Source organism: Scaptodrosophila lebanonensis, unplaced genomic scaffold, assembly GCF_003285725.1.
Source record: "Scaptodrosophila lebanonensis strain 11010-0011.00,11010-0021.00 unplaced genomic scaffold, SlebRS2 tig00000092-arrow-pilon, whole genome shotgun sequence".
Classification (NCBI taxonomy): domain Eukaryota; kingdom Metazoa; phylum Arthropoda; class Insecta; order Diptera; family Drosophilidae; genus Scaptodrosophila; species Scaptodrosophila lebanonensis.
The window spans coordinates 2,199,123-2,217,137 of record NW_022060566.1 but is presented as its reverse complement, the minus strand read 5'-3'; the positions used below and the strand labels follow the sequence as shown (position 1 = coordinate 2,217,137).

General features: G+C 39.1%; 2 protein-coding genes across 3 annotated transcripts; one reads left to right on the top strand and one right to left on the bottom strand.

Moving 5' to 3' along the window:
* Positions 1–5,761: 5,761 nt before the first annotated feature.
* On the bottom strand, positions 5,762–7,974 carry LOC115627172 (protein ultraspiracle). Of its 2 annotated transcripts, XM_030522767.1 has the most exons (2): positions 7,621–7,974; positions 5,762–7,563 (listed from the first exon to the last, which is right to left on the bottom strand). In XM_030522767.1, the coding sequence occupies exons 1-2, from the start codon at positions 7,672–7,674 to the stop codon at positions 6,262–6,264; spliced, it is 1,356 nt and encodes a 451-aa protein (XP_030378627.1). In that variant the 5' UTR covers positions 7,675–7,974; the 3' UTR covers positions 5,762–6,261. The 2 variants fall into 2 exon arrangements, with proteins under 2 accessions (XP_030378627.1, XP_030378626.1); XM_030522766.1 differs by having other exon boundaries at positions 5,762–7,974.
* A 1,909-nt stretch (positions 7,975–9,883) lies between these two features.
* On the top strand, positions 9,884–14,299 carry LOC115627169 (Werner syndrome ATP-dependent helicase-like). Its single transcript, XM_030522759.1, has 2 exons — positions 9,884–12,703; positions 13,191–14,299. Exons 1-2 carry the CDS (start codon positions 9,933–9,935, stop codon positions 14,143–14,145), a joined length of 3,726 nt encoding a protein of 1,241 aa, XP_030378619.1. The 5' UTR covers positions 9,884–9,932; the 3' UTR covers positions 14,146–14,299.
* The last annotated feature ends 3,716 nt before the right edge of the window (positions 14,300–18,015 follow it).

Genomic DNA, 18,015 nt, shown 5'->3' with positions numbered 1-18,015 from the left:
GCAAGCTTCACACAACACACACACACAGAGTACACAGGGAGAGAGATAGAGAGAGAGAGAGAGAGACAGACAGGCAGACAGAGAGACGGATGGGACATCCAGACAGCGGACAGACAAAGTAGCAAACAAGTAAACACACACACACACACACACACATACACATTCCGTTTGGGCACACTCTGTGGGAGTGGGTGGCAGAAGAAAGTATGAATTCGGCCAAAAACAATTGGTATGTGCACGCCACACACAGACAGACACGCACAGAGCTCAGAGCTCGGAGAGACAACAGCGCAGACAGCGACGCCGATGCTTACGCTGCCGTCGAGATGAGACCAGACCAAGTGTTTGCATATTGTGTGTGTGTGTGTTTATGTGCATGTGTGTGTGTGTGCGTGTGTGTATGCCACATACACTGGATGCTGAAGTTGCCGGCCAGAAAACGCAAGTGATTTCAAATTCAATAATAATAATAACAACAACAACTACAACAACAGCAGCAGTAGCTACCACAACACTCTAGTAAGCTTAGCTACAATTATTTCAATTAATATTTGAGCAAATCTTAGTCCAAAATACCATATTCAAGGCCAAGTCCGATACCAACAGTTGGTCTGACATACTATATGCTTAAGTCTTGAACTTGTTGTTGTTGTTGTTGTTCTTGTTCTTCATGTTGTTGTTGTTGTTGGAATAGGCAATGTCATTTGGTCACTTTGTCAGTCTGTCAGTCAGAACGACCAGCGGACCCCATCACCCCCGCATATCTATAAATATAACAAATTGTTAATTTCGCTACGAATACTCTTTTCCAATGCACACACACGCAACACACACACACACACACACACACACTTACAAACACACGCACATGAAACACATGATTTTATTGGCATGCTTTCTGGTTTGCCTGCCCGTGCCCAATATTTCTTATCTAAATACTTCTGTGAACGTCTGTTTTATAGGCTATAGGGAATTGGGTACTGTGCATACTCTGAAATCGAAAACATCTTTTCAAAATTCTGAGCATACAACTGCTTCTGGTAGTCGCCTATGGGGAAATCTTCAATCTCCGCTAGATAGGTATAATCGGCGGATCAATGGCTAAATAGCCATATATGGCGAACTAGAAGGTTATTGTTTCTAATCTCCATTCCACCGAACTACCCAATTGAATACACCTAATTCCGTTTTTACATGGTAGATCGTGTTAAAAAAGGACGGGGTAAAAACAGAATTAGGTGTATATGTATACCTATCTCATATGGGGAACTTTAGGTCCCTGACACCATATATTAATTGCCACCTATAGGACTGCTCTTATCAATGACCCTACATTTATAAAATTCGCGCATATCTCCAAAATATAGACAACTAAAAATTTATAGTTCCTCGTCTTCATTTTTTCCGAACTACCTAGCGAGTGTCCATCTAATTTGACCATAACTACAAGTATAACTATCTTTAATTGAATTCAAAAATTGTCCCCCACATTAAACAAAGACTTTTCCTTTTGAAATTCGCGAATTTAACCAAAATAATAATAATAATTCCGCTTCTACTTCGTAAATGTTCCCTCACACCATTCCATGATTGTCCCCTATAGGACTATACATATACTGAGCAAAGTTCAATCTTTTTTGACTTTCGCGAATTTGTTCACACAATTCATCAGAGTAATTCTCAGGCTTACATACGTCACTAACTGTAGAATTCTATAAAATACACTCGGATCGCAAGCTTCATTCGTCATACATAAGTATAATGTTGCCTGGTATTACTGTTTTCCATAAGGAGATAATCAACGATTTGGCTATATTTATGCCTTAATGTCTTCACCACTTCACAATTGACCATGCCTTGCGCAATTCCTTTCGGTTTAGATGTTTCCATTATAATCTCTCACGCACATTATACTTAAAAACAAATTTTTAAGATGGCACTTCTAATTGTCTTTAAAATTTTTTTTTTAAACTGGGACTCCAAACCGGAAGAAAATTATATTGTAGATTGGCTTTAGCTATGCCTTAACGTTATTACCACTACACAGTCGCATATCTGATGAAGCACGGCTGCCGGGGCATGAACTGCCGAACGAGCAAATTAAATGTCTCAAATGGATATAATAAATTCAGATTCTATAATGTCCTATTATTTATTGTTGGATGGTGGTAGGTATTCCTATAACATTATAATAAAAGATAATCCATCTCGTCATGTGGATTGCAACTTCGTATGAATGTTCCCGAAAAATATGTGTCATCTATTTGGGTAGAAAACGGGTGCGTCATTAAATCCCTAAATTGTATATAATCGTATCCCCAATATCCCGGTATGTATATACCATTCATATTATATATGTATATTAGTAGAGTAAATATATAAAATATAGTTTTCTGCTACAAGAAAAAAACGAATATTTTAAAGTTCTTGCTATATAAAGAATTGTGCAGGAATAGGTTCAGATGAAATGTTCACCGAAAACTTTTTCATGATGAATTTCTCAGTTAATTAAAAAATTCTTGTAGTATGTGCCATTAATAATGATACATGGCTATATTGGCAATAACCAATACTCCAGTATTTATTTTAGGAAAACAAGTATGTATATACTTTCCTCCTTTCTGGAACTATTTTCACACTTTAAAGCACCGATTAAAGGACAATCTGATGCTTCAGATTTGTTTGCTTTTCACGGGGGAAAAAAAGAAAAAATAAACATTAAAAAAATGCAATTTCAGAAATGCATTATTTATAATAAAAAGGATTTCCCGAAGACTATAATGGATTCGTGCTCCTGAAGGCTATCTGACGCTGTCATCTGATGGTAAGGATGTTTCGTGTCTAGGTCCATAACCAGAGCGTAGGATTGCCTTCAATATTAGAAAATAAATTTAACTAAGACAATATTAGGTTTATAAATGGATTCCTTCCACTCAAAAGCATCTGCAGCTATCATCTAATGTTGACATGGTGCTGTTTCGGGTTTTTCGTATACACCCCTTACTAATTTCTATAAAATAAATTTGCCGAAGACAATATTATCTCTATAAATAGATTGCGGCCCTTCCGGGCTATATGACAAAAAAAGAGGGTTTTTTGTACGCATGGCCAATTCGGGAGCAATGTGTAGGGTATTTGGTAGTTGACATCACTGCCAACATCCTAGATACATATGCATATATGCTCATACATATGTACACTATGTATGCAAATGTGAGTGTTGTGTATGTTTTAATGTACGTAGAGAAATAATTTATTTTTGGCCCATAATGTGCGTCGTCAGCGGCATTTCTGTTCTTTTTTCGAAAACAAATTCTATTATTAGTTAAGTTTGTGCGTTAATACCATATTTTTTAAATATGTATTTAGATACAAAATCATAAATTTAATAAAATTGAAAAACTAAAAGAAAAAACAACTACAAACCTCTTCCGAATACATAATCGCTCAAATTATGTGCAGATGTGAGAAAACTTTTCCGCGATCGATTCAAAAGTGCTGACCCCTCGGTTAATTCTACCTACACAGCAGAGTTACATACTTTACTTACAACTAAAGTGACTATCATCCGAACTTATACCGATTTCGGTTAATTCTATAGAAACAATTCTGCAACAGGTTGCAGCGCACACAATGTTTAAAAATCGTTCAGTTAAACAGACACACTATTCCCCTAAGGTGCGCCCAAATGAGAAAATAGAACACACTTAACAAAGCAAGCTAGTCCAATAATTCAAAAAGCGGGTTTAAGGCAAAAACTATGTAAGGTTGGTGGTCGAAATTATAGGGGGGCGAGCTAAAGAGTCGATAATTGGCGCACGCAACGGAGAAAATTGGAAGAAAATCAAAAATAATATACGTGTATTTCTCGAAAATGTCTTTTATAAATAGTTTAAAAATGAAATTGATTTATAATATAATTGGCTTTGAATGAACATTTAGGTTTGGAAAAAGGCGCTTTGAAGTGAAATTGTGAAATGTAATGAGCAGCAGGGTCGCCCCAAAAATATCAAACCAATTTGTTAAAATGTTTTAATAACACACAAGAGTGGGTTTGCCAATAGATAAGTGGGTAGATCTTGCCTTCTGCTGATCAAAAACGTATTGCCTTCAATCCCTTAACTTCCCAAGTCCCTAAAATCATGCGCTTACAAACAATTGGAATAAACCAGCACGTTAATATATAACTATAGAGACTAAAAAGTAATTGAAATGATTTTATAAAATCAGGCGGCCGAGTTATTAAAATTTGCGGTTTAATATTTGCTTGAGATGTTTATTCACAAATATTATACTCGTACCAAATTGTAAGGAATCTCTTCTTATCATCTTAAATGCAAGAAAAATCTGCAAGAATAATTGTTTAAATAACAAATTTTGATGACATTTTTCTCATCCTTTTTAATGTAGAGGGGAACTTCCCAAAAAAGTAAGAAGTACTTTCCTATCATCTTTAATGACGAAATAGGCTTCACGAGGATTTATTGCAATAATTTAAATAAATCATTTTAAATAATTCTTTCTTATCATCTTTAATGATGACATACGTTTCAGGAAGACTTATTGCAATAAAATAAATAAATCGTTTTAAAGCATCTTTCTTAACATCGTAAATGTAGGGATAAACTTTAGAAAGTATTCGCACTTACGAATTCTTATCATCTTAGTAAGACAAATGTTTAAGAAGATATTATGGACTAAATTAAAGAATTCGTGAATAATCGTCCATAAATCCCAAATGTAAAGACAAAGAGAGAGATAAACTCTAGAATTTGTCCCTAACATTCCAAATGGAGAGATAAACTTCAGAAAGAATTTATAAAATAACAAATGTAACGGAATTTTGTCTTACCATCTTTAATATAGAAACAGACTTCAAGAAGAATTTATAAAATAAATTACAAATTAAATCATTTACGAAGTTCTTCCCTATCATCTTAAATCCAACCTGAGAATGAAGTTAAGAATTCAGACACTTTAAGTAATATTTTTTATTCTTCATGCTGAGGCAATCTTAAGGAAGAAACTATGAACTAAATTTTATTGAAGATTGTGAGGAATTCGTCTCTATCATTCTAAATGTGGAGACAAACAAGCATTATAAAAAACTTCATGAAATAAATATTCTTAAAGGATTTTTCCTTACAATCTTAAGTGTGAAGACCCTCTTAATTAAATGTTGAAGAAATAAACTCAATAACCTCAACGTTCCCTATCATCTTAAATATAGAGACAAACTTCAGGAAGATTTTGTAAAATAAATTTAATAAATAAGCTCTTTCCTACCAGCTTTACTGTACAGGTCATCTTCAGAGATATTTTATGAGCTCTACAATGAATTCTAGTTTTCAGCTTTTTCTGATTCTTCTTTTTGGATTATATAGATATCAAATTAAACCGCGGACTACGTAGTTCTACTCGTTCATTTCAGTGCAAATAATCCCATCTTGTTTGTTGTACAGAGGGATTGCTTTAACCTCTAAGGCTCTCAGTTGCCCACCAAAAACAATGGTTTTAACCACTTTCACAATATTTCATTGAGCTCCTAACAAAAAAATTAGCATAGCTCTTGCAAATATATACTATTTACTAGTCAAATTTAATTAACAAAGATGCAACAACAGATGCCGTTTATAGTCAATTTTGTTATAAATACATTGCTTTTCCCAATTAAAAAAGAGGTGGAATTGGTTGAATTGCCTTTAACAATCTAAATTTTGATGTACAGCGATATAGGGTCTTTGGAAGTCGAAGCGGGATATTAAAAGTAAGACTAAAAAATTTAACAACAACAACAATAACGAAATTTTGTATAAAAAAAAAGGAATTACTGATATGATAGATTAGCGCGAATATTAAAGATAAATCCGTAGTTATTGTTTCACAATTATTTTAATATTATTCTGCATGTATTTTATAACTTTTGGGGCACAACTATTTTTTAAAAATTAGTTACAATTGTTTTATATACATATACATACATATATGTATGTATGAGTGTATGCACATAATTCTATTTGTTTGTTGTTTTTTATATATATATTTTTTTCGTTTACATGGCAATAAACGTTGATAAATCTTAAGGAAAACATTTTCTAACGCTCGAGCGCAAAAAAAAAAGATTAATGATAATTATACAAACAAGCAAAGACATTTGGTTTGTATGTAAATTATTCGTTTAAAAAGGAAACGGAGAAATGCAAAAAACTCAATCACAATGAAACAATCAGACAGGCTGCCACACGATCTCTATGTTTTAGCTCATTCGGGTTTTAGCGATAATGCCGCCGGGGGCTGTGACTCCAATTGTTCGATGAATAGTTCCTCGAGCGGTCGCTCGCTTATGATGCGGAAGAAGAAGAGGTGGTCCAGACACTTGAGACTAATGGAGCGGAGAGCGGGCAAGCGTAGCAATAGTTGAGCAAAGCGTCCATCATCGCCAGGATGCTCGAGGCGGCAGTGTTCGTCCAGGCAGGCATAAACCTTTTCGCGGCATTGTTCGATGTCGGCGCGATTCGTAATGCCGCGTATGTCTGGATTATAAAGTATGATCGCCTTCAGACAAGATAGCTCGCGACGGTCGAGATTCAGGCGCTTCATCTTCACACTCAGCTCCGACAATATGCGATCAAAGATCGTGGAGACACCCGCCTTGATCGCGCTGTTGCGATGGTATGAGAAACTCTGATTTAAAAACAGTTGTTGCGGCTGCAGCACCGGCGAGCGACGCTCGAAAGCACTGTCGTGCCCCAGGCCGGACATGGTATCGTCCAGCGACACGGTGCTACACCACGCCACATTCGCAATGAGCAGCTCGTTCCAAGCGGCCTTTAGCAGTATCACCTGATCATCGAGCGGTAACTGTGGGAAATGTGGCATCAGGCGAGCGTATTCAACCATCTGGTAGAGCTGTTTGTTAACGACCTGGCAGAGGGCCGATACGGCTCCTTTGTAATCCGGCTGCACTGTTGAATTGGGGCCAACGCGTAGAAAGGCCAATGCTCTGTCGCCACTATGTGTTTCAGCGCGCTGCTCGGCCTCGAGCAGGCGATCAATGGTAAAGTCGCGGGACACGTTGTTGGGCAGGAAGTCGTCTGCACCGCTATTGCCGCCTCCGCCTCCAATACCACCGCCGCCGCCTACAGATCCTGCGTTGCCACCACCACCGAGTCGGCCAGTCGATGTACGTGCGCCGCGTTGGCGCTCCTCCTGTACTGCCTCACGCTTCATGCCACAAGAGAGGCATTTCTGGTAGCGGCAGTATTGGCAGCGATTCCGCTGACGTTTATCGATGATACAGTTTCGATTCTCGCGGCAAGCGTAGGTGAGATCTTTGCGCACGGTTCTTTTGAAGAAACCCTTACAGCCCTCGCAGCTGTACACGCCATAGTGCTTGCCACTGGCACGGTCGCCACAGATTGAACAAAGATGTTTGGATCCGCTCAGCGGGTGATTTGGCGGATACTGTTGTGCGGCAGGCGCCTGCGCCAATTGGTTCTGGTTGTTTGCTGACCCCATAGTGGTCATGCTCATGGTCTGCAAAAAAGGTCCTGGGCTATCGGCCTTGGGTGAAAAGCTGCTGTTATTGCTATCATTTAACTGCGAAATATCAGGTTTGACCTCTTCTTTTATGGCTCCCAGCCGAAATCCAGCGTCTTGGTCGCCGTTATCCATTCCCTCGCTGTATTGTATAAATTTCGCTTCGAGAGTTGGCTAGCAGGTGCTAGATGCTGGGTGCCGACTTTCCCCCCTTGGCGGTTTCACTTTGTCGCAACACCAACACAAACGTCCGTCACCGTGTGTTGATTTGTTGTGCGCTCCAAATGGCTTACAAGGGTAGAAAGTACTAACAGAGTACACCATTTACATAACTCTGCTTAGTGTTGGCCTTTTTTGGCTTGTTATTCTTATTGTTTCTTTTTGCCAGAAAACAACAATGTCTGACTTTCTGACTAATGATTAAAAACTTTTCGCGTCGACGTTTTTTCTCAACAAAGGCAAGTTCACCACAATGCCAATTCACCAATAGCAGTGTTGTCCAACTGTTGCAAAACCTATCGGCCGACTAGTTTGCAATTGGCAACTCAACAATAATAAATAAATTGGCAACAAGTGTATGGTAAAAAGATTTGTTTAAAAACATACACATTATTATTGAATGCTAAATTAGCATTGCATCGAAATAAATCCTCTACATTCGGTATAGATACGACAATACTGGCGACTTCTCACCACGTCCAACGAAGCAACTCTGTTGCTGTCGCAATATAATAATTGTTGTACTGCTTGCATATGTATGTACATACAAGCACTCATACATTTGCCTGCAATATATGTGCATGCATATGCATGTGTATGTGAATGTACATACAGATGTATGTACTTACTAAACAAACGCTGCGTCTGCGAGGTCGAGCCGCTTTTGCATGCGAAAACAGATGCACACACACACACACGCACACAAACAAAGAAACGGACCTTACAATTAATATAATATAAATGTATGTATGTATGATATATATTGATGATATAAAAATGCACAATAAAACAAACAACAAACAATTTATGGAAAGTAAACAATTCCTATCCGGCCATAAATTACTATCAATGGCAACACGGCAAAATACAAATTATTGTTTGTACGCAGCAATTGCGAAACATTTGATAAATTAGTTAAATTAAATCACGTACTATAGATTTAAATACATACATTCATATGTACATACGCACTTTTAAGATTTACTGCAGATCAATGATTCCGGCTGTTTATCAATTTTCGCACACACACACAAACACAGAAAGTTGCTTGGTAAATGCAATTTTTAATAATAGGATTGTTGATATTATATCGATAAGTCGATATTTGCGATATTTTTACTTGGGGTGCGCAAATATCGGAGTATTTGCATTAATCACCATTAATTTTTATCAAAAGGCGATATTTTATATAAATAAATAATAACTAATCAAGAATTTTTATTTTCAGGCAGTTTTTGGTTACAGACTTCAGTTCTTGGTTTTAGTAGTCAGCTGAGCTCTAGCCTGTTAGTCTGGCTCACCGTTTTAAACCTAGTGCTGTCATAACATATGCATTTGTGTAGAGATGGCATTCATACATAAGGCAATAGCAGCTGGTTGTTTTAATAAAAATGGTCATTTAAAAAATTATCATCTGTTTAACCCAAAATAAAAGGTTCTGAGCGAAATAAGTACTAACACTTATACATAAAAGGGGGTAAATGAAAAAATCTGAAGTAAAATGAAGGCGCCAAATTTAAAAACCCGCAATCTGAGATAGTACAGGGTGCGTCATCTTTTATGTCGGTATACAAACATTGAATATCCTTGAAAATAAAGAACCGATTTTCAAGTATGAGATATTTTTATTTAATTTGGTTCTGTACAATTTCTGGTCTACTCAAGTCAATCGGTTCACTATTGACAAAGTTATTCAATATCTACATACCGACATAAAAGATGGCGCACCCTGTAGTCTTCGAAAAGTAGTCTGCATCGATTACTAATTTTGGCTTATCGACAAAATTATCGTAGAATATCCTCGTATATATTTTGAAAAAAAAAACTGTTTTATTAAGTTTATTTGCTGTATCGATATTATGTTAATTACGAATTATTATTCACGTTAGTTTCCATAGTTCTTAAAATAAATGTTCTATTCACATTTTTAAAATATCTTAACCAAAATATCTTATTGATGAAATCGATCTATAACTTGCAACCTATCGGAAGTATTAATATGTTCTCGGAATGAGATTCACCACGAATATTGGTGGATTGCGATAATCTATGTATGTATGCATGTATATATTTGGTATAGGCATGCTCACACTACAATCTATATAATCTGCAATTTAAGTGCTTTTATTCGTAATTCATAATAACAATTAAATTGCATACGCTGTGGAGGAATTATGGAACGAAGTGAAAGGCAGAGGATGGCAAAGCCCGAAGTAGAACCTACGCAAATAATCCCGGAGGAATATTTGGAGTGCCTGCGCAAAAATTTTGGGCTCGAAACATTTCGTCCGCTACAGTGGGAAGTCATTCGCTCTATTTTAGTGGAGCAGCGCGATGTTTGTGCCATTATGGCGACTGGCTATGGCAAGTCCCTTACCTATCAATTTCCAGCTGTCTACCTCGATAAGGTGGTGCTCGTTATATCGCCGTTGATTGCCTTAATGGAGGATCAAGTTCAGGGACTGAATTCTAAGCACGAGCGTGCCTGTTTATTGGGCACCGCACAGGAGGATCCAGGGATAAAGGTGCGCATAATGGCAATGGAATTCAGAATAATATACGCCACACCAGAGTATCTAACAACTGGTAACGGCCAGAAGCTGCTATACGATTTGGGCGACAACCTAGCCCTGATCGCCATAGATGAGGCGCACTGCATCTCCCGATGGGGCCATGAATTTCGACCCGCCTTTCGAGAGCTGTCTGAGTTGCGATCCACTGTGCCCCATGTTCAAATTTTAGCTCTCACCGCAACGGCGACTCACCAAGTGCGTCGGGATATTTGCGAGCAACTGAGTATGCGCAACCCTCGGCTGCTGACCAGCGGCATTGATCGCCCCAATTTGGATTTGAGTGTGCGCCTGAAAAGCACGGCTAAGGGCACATCAGCGATTTGGTTGCAATTGCAACCCTATCTGAATTGGGCTGTCACCCAAGGTGGATCCACTATTATTTATAGCAATACCATACGGATGGTCGAGGATATAAGCAAAGTGTTGATGGCAAATGGCGTATTCTGTCCCTGTTATCATAGCAATCTTCCGATGGAAATACGTCGCCAAAATCAGCAGGATTTCACCAGCAACAAAAAAAGTGTTATTGCTGCCACCACCGCCTTTGGCATGGGCCTGGATAAACAAGATGTGTGCCTGATTGTCCACTATGGGGCACCCAGCGATATTGAGCGCTACTACCAGGAAATTGGGCGTGCTGGACGCGACGGCCGGCAGGCCAAATGTGTGCTCTTCTACAGTGACTCTGATGCTATGTTACACAGGAAGCTGCAGGACATCAATCACCTGACACCTGCACGCGGTCAAACCTTGCAAATGTTTGCTAAACAAATGGTAGAATATACACGAACAACCGAATGCCGTCGTCGTTTCATACTCGGCTATTTTGACGATCAGACAGCGTTGGCAGAGCTACAGCCGCGGCGCACTTGTTGCGACAATTGTCGAAAGCGGAATCATAGCATCAACTACCAGCGGTTCTACAAGGGTCTCAACGCAAACGGAGACCTCGATGTTACCGCGGATGCACTCTACATAATGACCATGATGCGTGATGGAAATGGTCGTATCGGTTTGACCAAACTAAGCAGAGCACTGCGTGGATCCCGCGACAAGACTTTACCGGATGTCTGCAGGCTGCATAGATATTTTGGTCGTTGCAGCGACAAGCCGGAGGCGTGGTTTAAAGTGTTAGCTGAACATCTGGAGAGCAAAGGCTACATACAATACGATTGGAAACAGAGTAGGGTCGCAAATTTCACATACATTATGCCCCATGTCTCACTCAAGGGTTGCTGTTGGCTCGATAATGACAATGACCAGCGAGAAGCCATTGTCATTGAGCCCTATCCTGGGCTGGTCAAATACCTAGTACCGATTAACAGCGACAACACGAGCAGCTCTCCTAAAAAGGTTGTCAAAGCTACTCGAAAGACTGTGATGACCAAACCGCCTGGGATCAGTGAAAAACAGTGGATACCTGTGGAAAAAGAAATATTAGAAATTATCGAGAAGAATAGATTAGTGAGTTCTATAAATAGCAATCATGCATTCCCTAAACTTTATCAGACAAATCAACCGACAAATGGCAGCTCAACAAAGCAGACATCCTTAGAGTCCAGCAGGTGTGAAGCATCTAATTTAATGCCCATAAAGAAGGTAGAAATTGAAGAAGAGCATGAGGAAATTATGCCCTCACCTTCTAAACTAAGTCAGACAAATCAACACACAACTGACGGATCAATAAAGCATATATCCTTAGAGCCCGGCAAGGATACAGAATATAATCTGATATCTTTAGTGAAGGTGGAACTTGAAGAAAAGAACAATGAAATGAAGCTCTCTGCCCCTCCACCAAATCGAATAAGTCATTTAACAAAGCAGACATCCTTAGAGCCCAGCAGGTGTGAAGCATCTAAGGTAGAAATTGAAGAAGAGCATGAGGAAATTATGCCCTCACCGTCTAAACTAAGTCGGACAAATCAACACACAACTGACGGATCAATAAAGCATATATCCTTAGAGCCCGGCAAGGATACAGAATATAATCTGATATCTTTAGTGAAGGTGGAACTTGAAGAAAAGAACAATGAAATGAAGCTCTCTGCCCCTCCACCAAATCGAATAAGTCATTTAACAAAGCAGACATCCTTAGAGCCCAGCAGGTGTGAAGCATCTAAGGTAGAAATTGAAGAAGAGCATGAGGAAATTATGCCCTCACCGTCTAAACTAAGTCAGACAAATCAACACACAACTGGCGGATCACAAAAGCAGATGTCATTGGAACCCCACGGAAATGACGAATCTAATGTGATATCTTTAGTGGACGTGGGCATTAACGGACAGAACGAGGCAATACCGCCCAAACCTTCGACACAAAATCTGGCGATTAAATCGCCAACATATGCTCAGGCAGTGCAGGCGCTTTTTCGGTGAGTATATATACGTTTATAGATATGAACGAATATGAGCTGTAGGCCGATTTTGAAATAATTTTATTGATCCTAGTGCCATAGAAACTATACATACTTGTATATCGGAAGCAAATTAAATGCTGAGAAGTTGGTTGATATAAAGACGATATGGCAAAGTTTCAGTTAGATCGGGCTAGCTATCATATACCTTCCATAGGATCTATCTAGCTTAAAGACAGTCATTGTAAGAGAAACTTTTTTGTTTTTGGAGATATTGAAAACAAATTGAATGTTTATTTAAAGAACGATGTGGCTAAGTTTCATTTAGATCGGACTAATACTTATATCATATACATAGCTGCCATAGGTATTACCTGGTATATAAGGAATTTATCTATAAATTATTCTTTTTTTATGAAACCATCTACATTAATTATCGAGTAAAGCATTTTTCTTTTTAACTAGCTTATTTATGTTAAACGTTTTTTCTTTTGTTCGCATCCAGCTTTAGGATGGAATTGGCGCGCAATTTGTTCCTAATGCCCTCGATGATAGCCACAGACCTGGCTCTAACCCAACTGGCACTGGCCAGGCCCAGTAACATGGACGAGTTGCGCGATTGCCAACTTGATGAATATTATAATTCCAAATACGAACGTTATGGTCCTGAATTGCTTAAATGTCTGAGGAGTCTGCAAGGAGCTGATAATGATGATAAGAACGATGTAGAATTGGAAGCGACATCCAAGAAACGGCAACGTTTGGATAGCGACGCTTCGAACGCGAGTTCCACTGACTCCAACGAAATCGGGGGACGTCCTGAACCGACGTGGAACTGCTCTGAGGAATGGGATTGGGAATGGATCGATGAATCATTGAAAGTTGAGCAGCAATTCAAAACAAAAGACTTGCGGCCAGAAACTTCAGATCTATGGGGGTCGGACGGGGAATCTGATAATGATGTGGCACAATTCGACAATATTAAACAGGAGCCCGTTAGTCCAAAGTGTTCACATAAATTGAATTTTAATCCCATCGATGTAGCAGTAACAGATGAGAACCTTACCTCGACGCCGATAAAGGAAGAAAGATCCGACAGTGCAGATCTTTGGGGCTCGGATACAGATGTTGAATTTGATTTTAAACAAATAGATGAAGCGGTCGCGCTCTCCCAAAACACATCACCTGACACTCCAAGCACCTCTCAATCAAATGCCAAAAACAAGCAGCCAAGTCCAAATACATCTACCGATGAGGGTGTAGAAGTCTCATCTAAGAATACCGATCACCAGCGTTTACGTCGGGCTAGCACAGATCTTTGGGTATCTGATGATGATTGGGATGTTGATTTCAATGAAATCGATAACGCCATTATGAAATCAACTTGTCCAGTGACCCAGTTAGACATGCTTCTGCATGATTTCAACCAGATAGTTAAGGAGGAAGGCAAAGCTACTTAGAGCTAATTAAAAAAGCTTGTCCCACCACATAGGACATTTATAAGCATTTTATTTGTATGCTTCTATTGCCAGTAAGTCCATAAGTCTTCCCATGTACAAGTATATATCCTATACTTGTATGCTAAATTAAGAAATTATCGTATTTTTAGGAAAACGTGATCAACTTTTTATTCTCCCACCACATGGTGACATTTACGTTGAATCGTATATTTTTGTAAGAAAATTGCAATGGAAAACATAATGTATTGAGTTGATCAATTGTATTTTTATAAATTTTATAAACTTTAAACATACATAAATATGTAGTTAGTTAATCCAGTGTGCAATTTATAAGCCTTTAAATTACGATTCCTTTCTTCAGTGGAATATAGAATAAGTTTTTATTCAGGCACCGAATGTGTTGAATGATTAAGGGCCATATATTTGCTATACATCTAATTCTGTTTTTATGTCTTTTTTTAGACGTTTTTTTTACAAGACTTCTAGAACCATACAAAATACATAAGGATTATAACATAGATTTAAGGAAATTAACTAATTATAATATCGTAGTTAATTAGTTATAATGTTAAGGGCTTTAAATATTGTGCATCTTAAATGTACATACATATATTACAAAGTTGAGCAAAAAAAAATTTGAATACTGAAGTTTCTGGCCCGACTTTTGTTTTATATATGTATGTCGCCATCGAATAAGTTATAGCAAAATGACATCTTCATTTTGAAACTGGATATTTCCCAGGATTACGATATTTCAATAGATTGCTTTGATGTTTGCCATGGAGTTTTTGGGATACAGTGCTAAAAATATAAATGGAGAGCATATGCCATATTGCCCGCCGAATTTGCAATACATTGACTTTCCGTAGTTCCCAAAACTGGTCCCTAGAGAAAGATTCTTGTGGCTATATCTGTTAACAAATGCCTATTTGAAAGCCCTATCGACCCCAAATGAGAGTCAAATGTTACAACAAATAAATTTTTGTAAAAACTTTGCAAAAAGACATTAGCACAACAAATTTGTTATTCATGTTATTTTGCTGGGGCTTATCGAATCCGTATTGTACCAAAAAAAAAAGTTGTGCAATTACGAGCTGATATTTGAGTAATAAGTACAGCTTCGTAAAGACTTATTCACCATTCCCGTATTTAAAAATAATTGCCAGAAAGAAGTTGCTAAACAGCTCAACAATTGGTATGTTAAATACCATTTTACCCCAATTGGGTGTCGAGTTAGGAAAAAATGAACTTTATTTAGTTCTATATACCATTCCCGTTCGAATTTTTGAAACAACTCAACAGTTGGTGGATTCATGTGCCGGCTCCCTGCTGACTCCCTCGCTTGGGCCCCTTAAAACCTGCAAAGGATCAGCCGAAGGAAAGCTGTGTTGGGCGCTCAGGTTGCGACGTCTGTAGAAAACCGTGCCAATAACCACACCAGCCAGCAGAATAGTCATCACTGTCAGGCCTATGCCTAGTCCGATGGATGTCGCCTGGCTCAGTTCTAAAGCAAAAGTAATTAACGAAATGTATAACGGAACATTTCAGAGGTCCTACCCGACTTCTCCAGCAGCATGCTAAATGTGGAATCTCCGCTTGAGGTCTCACTGAGCGCAAACTGACACCGCCAAGTACCAAAATCGCTGATCAGCAGTTTATTGATTTGTATACCACAGTCCCCCAATGGTAGGCCACGACCATTGTACTGCACCCGCCTGTAAGGAACAGCGATTGGATTCGTTAACCAAGTATTCTATCCTTATAAAGAAAATGTAATTGAGGAGAGTTTCCTTGAAACTTGAAACATGCGTCTGATATCTTGTACATAAGTATGTAGATCTGTTGATATATCGCCGACTTGCTGCGACTGAGCTGTAATGTGCCTTACCCAGCTGTCTGTATGCTCCGACTGGTGGCCACCAGGTGAACCGTGCCATTGGGTTCGATGAAGGCGCACCGATGGGCGGGCGCATCAAAGGCTGTGCGGCACATCAAGCGTGCCGATTCCCCTTGGCGAGCCTGCAACTGCTCAGTGACGACTTCACCTAATTTCGATTTGATCATCACCTCGATGTGCTGGAGTACCTCCTTCTCGTAGCTGGCGCCACGTGCACCGCACGTCCAAGTACCGGCAATCGGTGGTAGCTGTCGAAATAGGCAGAGTCCATGGGTGCCGCCTCGTCGCATGTCCCAGGAAGATGGGAAATAAAGGCTATTGTTTGGTGAACGTAAGAAGCAGTCATGCACCACAAAGGGCACTTCACACTCGATGCTCTCTATGGTGGTCTTATCCGCGTAAAGTTGTAATTGCTGAGGTAGTTCCCCAAGCAATTTCTGTATTTCAGCCTCAATTATCTGCTTTCTGGGCAGGCCCACATAGTAGAGGCAGCCACTTGGCGGTACTGTGTTATAATTCAGTATGCGCCAAAGTCCTTGCTCTTCTTCCTGCAACGGCAACGATAGCTCCAATTCGCAAAGAGCGTTCGAGACCCTGAAACAAAATGAAAAATAGAGTTGAGGTGAGCAGTGCAGGAGAGAGAGCATTACAAAGATCACAAATTTCGGGCTTCCTAGATATTCCTCTTCCGATCAATGCTGGGTTCTTTTTGCAAAAAACTGCACTTTTTATTTTTCAATATTATTATAAAGTTAAAAGCATGATTTTTGCAAGCCTACATTTAAGATCCATAATCCACACAACAAACAATTTCCCATTACAGATTGTGATCACATTTCTTTCCACTTTACTGTTTGCAGAAAACTATTGGTTGCTACATTTAGAGCGAATTCTGGAATGAGGAGTTGAAGAGGTTCAATCGAAAAAGAAACCAATTTTATATCTTCTTATGGATTGGTTCCTACATTTAGAGAGCATCTTAAAGTGCCTGGAATGAAGAGTTTTAGAAGCTGATTTGTATTTGTTTACATATACTCTATACAAATTTCCGGGACTGAGTTATATGCGCCCATAACAGAAGCAAAAAGAAGAAGAAGAGGATGGTGAACTTTTTTCGCTAATAAGTTTTCTTAGAATTAACCGATTCGGATGAAATTTAAAACAAAACTATAGAATTGTAAATAGATTATGTGTCCAAAGTTTGGTTAATGTAGCTTTTGAAATGTGGATAGTATTGACAAAATTCTGTAGCGGGGGAAGGGGGGAAAAATTCCAAAAAATAAAATAAACTCGTCTTATCTCAGACCTAGGAGAATCTGGATACCAACTTTGGTTATTCCAGCTTTTATAGTTTCTGAGATCCTTGCGTTCATCCAGACAGACAGACGGACGGACATGTCTAGATCGATTTCTCTCGTCATGCTGATCAAGAATATATATACTTTATAGGGTCGGAGATGCTTCGTTCTGTCTGTTACCTACTTTGTACAAACCTAATATACCCTTTTTACCCTAGGGGTACAGGGTATAACAAGCGTTCAAATCTAAACTCCACAAGAGCTAAGAATGGTTTTAATACACTTATATTTTTATTTCCAGCTCCATGTTTAGGATAAAGGTGAAAACATTTCGCACTTATGTAGATATTCGCAATTTATCTTACAAATTCTAGGTGGAACTTACTGCGTCTCAGCTGTTGCGTAGCGCTCCCTATAGAGACCATCCATGAGGAGCAGTTGGGTTACCCGATCCGGCAGGGTTGCCGTGCACGAGTAGGTTGTGTCCGCCAGCTGGCAGCCGAGCACCAAATGCGTGTCGCTTTCTCGCTGCGTGGCATTGGAATTAGCAACGATACTCTCATCGGGCACCAGTTGGACGACAATGCGCTCAGTGGCGGCGACCATGCGTCCCCAGTCATAGGTGCGGCACTCGAATGTGCGATTCTCACGCATCAGGGTTGTCAGCGTACAGCT